At 36.4% G+C, this 5,262-nt stretch overlaps 1 protein-coding gene across 1 annotated transcript; it reads left to right on the top strand.

Annotated features, from left to right (window-relative positions):
* Window positions 1-3,317: 3,317 nt before the first annotated feature.
* Window positions 3,318-4,890, top strand: LOC455050 (Golgi apparatus membrane protein TVP23 homolog B). The gene has a single exon (XM_016941433.3). The coding sequence runs from the start codon at window positions 3,327-3,329 to the stop codon at window positions 3,942-3,944; it is 618 nt and encodes a 205-aa protein (XP_016796922.1). The 5' UTR covers window positions 3,318-3,326; the 3' UTR covers window positions 3,945-4,890.
* The last annotated feature ends 372 nt before the right edge of the window (window positions 4,891-5,262 follow it).

Below are 5,262 nucleotides of genomic sequence, written 5' to 3' on the forward strand. Positions count from 1 at the left end.
CGATTCTCCTGCCTCAGCCTCCCGAGTCGCTAGGATTACAGGCGCCTGCCACCATGCCCAGCTAATTTTTGTTATTTTTAGTAGAGACGGGGTTTCACCATGTTGGCCAGGCTGGTCTCAAACTCCTGACCTCAGGTGATCCACCCGCCTCGGCCTCTCAAAGTGCTGGAATTACAGGCGTGAGCCACCGCGCCCGGCCCATTTTACCTTTCTAAGTATAGAATCCCAATTCCATTTAGGTCCCTTTACTTTCTCCGCTTTTAAATATCATTGCCTCCAGCATCGAATGGTGTTATAATTTTTATTTCAATCATTGAATATGATTTATTAAACTGCTGAGGAAAAAGATAGCTTATGGTATATATTTATGTTTCTGCTTTTTCTGTTCTTCCCTTTTCATTCCTGATGCTCCAAGATTTATTTTTTATTATTTCCTTCCTGTTTTAAGAAATTCCTTTAGCCAATCTTTAATGGTAGCTCTACCAGCCACAAAGTTTTTTAGTTTTTCTTGTCTGCCACTGTTTTCTTTTTTCTCTTTATTCCTGAACAATAGTTCCACCAGATATAGAATTTATGGTTGACAGTTGTTTTCTTTCAACACTTTAGAAATAATGTGATACTTCCTTTGGCCCCCTTGGTTTCAGATGAAAAATTTGCTGTTGTTTGAATTGGTGTCCCCTATACATAATGCATTGTGTCTCTCTGGCTGCTTTCAAGATTTTTATTCTGTATCTTTAGTTTGCAAGTTTAATTATCATGTGTCTTGGCATGGACTTCCTTGGGTTTCTCATGCTTGGGATTTGCTCGGCTTCTTGGATGTGTAAGATTGTGTCTTCTGCCAAATTTGGGGAGTTTGCAGTCAAATCTCTTCAAATATTCTTTCAGCCCCACTCTCTTTCTTCTCTCCTTCTGAGACTCTGGTGATACAAATGCTGGATTGTCATATTACTTTCTTCAGGCCCCTGAAGTGCCTTTTTCTTCTATATGTTCAGATTGAGTGAATTCTATTGTTCTGTTCTCAAGTTCACTGATTCTTTTTTTTGTTTTTTTTTTTTCATAGACACAAGCTCTCACAATGTTGCCCAGGCTGGTCTTGAACTCCTGGCCTCAAGTGATCCTCATATCTAAGCCTCCCAAAGCACTGGGATAGCAGATGTGAGACACCACACCTAGCCTCAAGTTCACTGATTCTATCTTCTCCCATCTCCACACTACTATAGACCCCATCAAGCAAGTTTTTAAAATTTTTACTATTATATTTTTCAGTTCTGTGATTCCCATTTTCTTCCTTTTTACATCTACTTCTTGACATTTTCTATTTTTTCACTTTCATTTGTTTCAAGAGAATTTGTAATTGATTGTTGAAAAATTTTTATGATGGATGCTTTAGAATCTTATCTCAATGTTGATGTCAGTTGATTGTTTCTTATTAAATTGTGATTTTCTTAGTTATTGGTTTTTGGAGTGATTCTTAATTGCATTCTGTACATTTTTCTATTTAATTAGGACACTCTGGGTCCTATGTTAATCTTTTATTTTGGGAGTCACCGTGTTTAGGTTTAGCATGTAAGTCTTGGCCTACTTTTGTGGAGCGTGGTTTCAACAGGAGTTTAATTTTCAGAGAGTTTGGGGTGTTATTTTGATGTATTTGGTTCATCTGATGCCTCTGGTGCTGCTGAAGGGTAGATGAGTTTTATTCAGACCAGACTAGGCCACCAGATGTCTCTTGGTGAGACAAGGATGAGGTGCGATTTACCTACTGTTGTCCCCAGCTGCCTTGGCGTCTCTGGATGAGAGAGGATAGTTTTGAGCTCATGGGAATGAAGAAGCTTCCTAGACCAGGCAATGTGATATAGTTGGGGCTCTCCTGCAAGTTCCACATGCCTGCCTTGGTATCTCTTGGTATCTCTTGGCAGAAATAAATAGTCTCAGGCCTGGCAGGAAAAAAGAGTTTGTGGGAGTTTTTTTGGTTGTTTCTTTCTTTCTTATTTTTTTTTTTTTTAAATGGAGTTTCGTACTTGTTGCCCAGGCTGGAGTGCAGTGGCACAATCTCGGCTCACTGCAACCTCCGCCTCCCGGGTTCAAGCAATTCTCCTGCCTCAGTCTCCCGAGTAGCTTCGACTACAGGTGCCCACCACCATGCCCAGCTAATTTTTGTGTTTTTAATATAGATGGGGTTTCACCATGTTGGCCAGGCTGGTCTTGAACTCCTGACCTCAGGTGATCTGCCCACCTCACAGATTTTCTGAATCTTAAATCTTGCATTCATAGAAGTTGGATTTCATTTGCTAATTTTATGCTAAGGATTTGGCATCAATGTTCCTGAGTGATACTTATCTGTAACTTTCTCTTTTGTAATGTCTTCCTCGGGTTTGAGGGTTAAGGTTATGCTTGCCACATAAAATGAGTGGGGAAGTATTCTCTCCTCTCTTTCCTGTTAAAGATTGTGTAATAGAGGTTTTACATCTTCGTTGGATGTTTGATAGAATTCACCAGTAAAACCATCTGGACCTGGAGGATGTTTTATTTGTAGAAAGGTTTTCAATAATGTGTTTAATTTCTCTAATAGCTATATAGCTATTGAGATTTTCTGTTTCATCCTGCTCAGTTTAAATAAGTTGTATTTTTCAGAAAATGTGTTGGTTTAATCTAGCTTGTTGAATCTATTGACATAAAATTGTTTGTAACAGTGTATTATTCTTTAATGCCCACAGGATCTGTAACAAGAACATCTAATCCTTGATATTGGTGATTTGTATTTAATTTTTCTCTTGATCATTCTAGCTAGGGGTTTGTCAATTTTGTTGATCGTTTCAAAGAATAAACTTTTTGACTGATTAATTTTCCTTATGGCTCATCTGAGATTTTTTTCATTGATCTGCTCTTTGTTAGTTTCTTCCTCCTACTTATTTGGGTTTACTCTGTTCCTCCTATTATATCTTCTTGTAAATGTATAACCTTTAGTCATTGATATACAAATGTAAACTTTTATCTTTCATTCTAAATACTGTTCTAGCTTTATCCCACAAATTTCAACAAGTTATAAGTTCTTTATCATATAGTTCAAAATACCTTCTAATTTCTTCTATGATTTCTTCTTTGACCCATGAGTTATTTAGAAAAATGTTTATTTCAAAATATGTAAGAGTTTTCTCAATATTATATTGTTATTAATTTCTAATTTAATTCCTCTATAGTCAGAAAAATAGCTTATATAATTTAATTTCCTTGAATTTATTGAGACTTGTTTTATGGCCTAGTTTATGGTCTATTTTTATCAGTGTATCCTAAGCCCTTGAAAAGGTATATTCGGGCGTAGGGCCGCCATGTTGCAGCAGGATAGTAATGATGACACTGAAGATGTTTCACTGTTTGATGCGGAAGAGGAGACGACTAATAGACCAAGAAAAGCCAAAATCAGACATCCAGTAGCATCGTTTTTCCACTTATTCTTTCGAGTCAGTGCAATCATCGTCTATCTTCTCTGTGAGTTGCTCAGCAGCAGCTTTATTACCTGTATGGTGACAATTATCTTGTTGTTGTCGTGTGACTTTTGGGCAGTGAAGAATGTCACAGGTAGACTAATGGTTGGCCTACGTTGGTGGAATCACATTGATGAAGATGGAAAGAGCCATTGGGTGTTTGAATCTAGAAAGGAGTCCTCTCAAGAGAATAAAACTGTGTCAGAGGCTGAATCAAGAATCTTTTGGTTGGGACTTATTGCCTGTCCAGTACTGTGGGTGATATTTGCTTTTAGTGCACTCTTCTCCTTCAGAGTAAAGTGGTTGGCGGTGGTTATTGTGGGTGTGGTGCTACAAGGTGCCAACCTGTATGGTTACATCAGGTGCAAGGTGGGCAGCAGAAAGAATTTAACCAGCATGGCTACTTCATATTTTGGAAAGCAGTTTTTAAGACAAAACACTGGAGTTGATCAGACTTCCTGAATAGAGAAAGCTTATGTGCTTTGTTACATTGGGGAACAACTGCAGAGATTCTTGACTCAACCTTTTAGAGCTTAGTCCATGTTGCAACGAGGAGTGTTGGCTTTGTTTTTCCACTTAAAACCTTTATTTATAAAAAGGAAAAGTAGTTTTCATATTAAGTTTTTATTTCCTTTCCAGCAGTTGGGGCTAGAAAGTATATGTTGGCACTAGAAACATTGTCAAGATTTGTTCTGTGGTGTAGGTATGCACATTCCATAGGTATGCACACGGCCATGTAATATCAGTATATCCCAAGTTAATGAAAGTGTTCATTTACATAGGTAATGGAGACCTTTGCATTTTGGTCCATAGAACATAGGAGGATGTTCTTAGTCTGTCTCAAAGCTCTATATGTTTACATATTATTTCTGTAGATTGTTTTCAGGAGAAAGTTTTGCTTCTATGGTAAGAGTGAGCACTTTGGCTTATGTATAAGTTAGAAATAATTGTTAGTTTTTAATATGTACTTCGTGGGGAAATTTCTTAGACGTATGCAAGCAAGTGAAAACAATTAGGGCCAGTGGTATTAACTACTTTATAAAATTTTATTTTTGTTTGTAAGAAGTCATCTACTTAAGGCCCAGTTAATATAAGTGGAATCATCATAGTTTAAGGAATACCCAGAGATTGCTGCTGTACTATTTATTTTACAGAAAGGATAGCTAGATTGAAAGCTCTTCAGTGGACCTTGAGCTAATAGATCTTTTACCACTAAAAGAGCATTATTCTCATGTCATAATGAGAATAATAATTTACATACTTGGCATAATAAATGCCTAAAAGACATTTTATTTTCTGAATCTATTTTTTTCTTGCTATAATGGGGATATTGTAAATTATGCATTTGTATTAATGGTATTTCTTAAAGCAATCTATGTAACTGTAAATTAAACCAATCTACAAACTATTGTAGGCATCTGTTAAAAAAAAAAAAAAAAAAAGAGAAAAGGTATATTCAGCAGCTCCTGGTGTATAAATATCAATCACATCAAGATGGTTGATGGTGTTATTCAAATTTTCCAAGCCTTTACTGATTTTTTTTGGCTAGTTTTTCTATAAATTGTTGTGACAGTGTATTAAAATTCAGTACTACACTTGTGGAATTGTCTTTTTCCCTTTAATTCTGTTGATTTTGTTTTTCACGTAATTGGAAGCTTAGAAGTAGGAAACAAAAAGATGTAGTCAGGAAATCTACATTCAAATTTGGGTAAGGCTGGACATGGAGTAATGTTAGAGCTACTAATTTTCATCTTTATTAAATAATGATTGTGTAATAATA

Source organism: Pan troglodytes, chromosome 2, assembly GCF_028858775.2.
Source record: "Pan troglodytes isolate AG18354 chromosome 2, NHGRI_mPanTro3-v2.0_pri, whole genome shotgun sequence".
Classification (NCBI taxonomy): Eukaryota; Metazoa; Chordata; class Mammalia; order Primates; family Hominidae; genus Pan; species Pan troglodytes.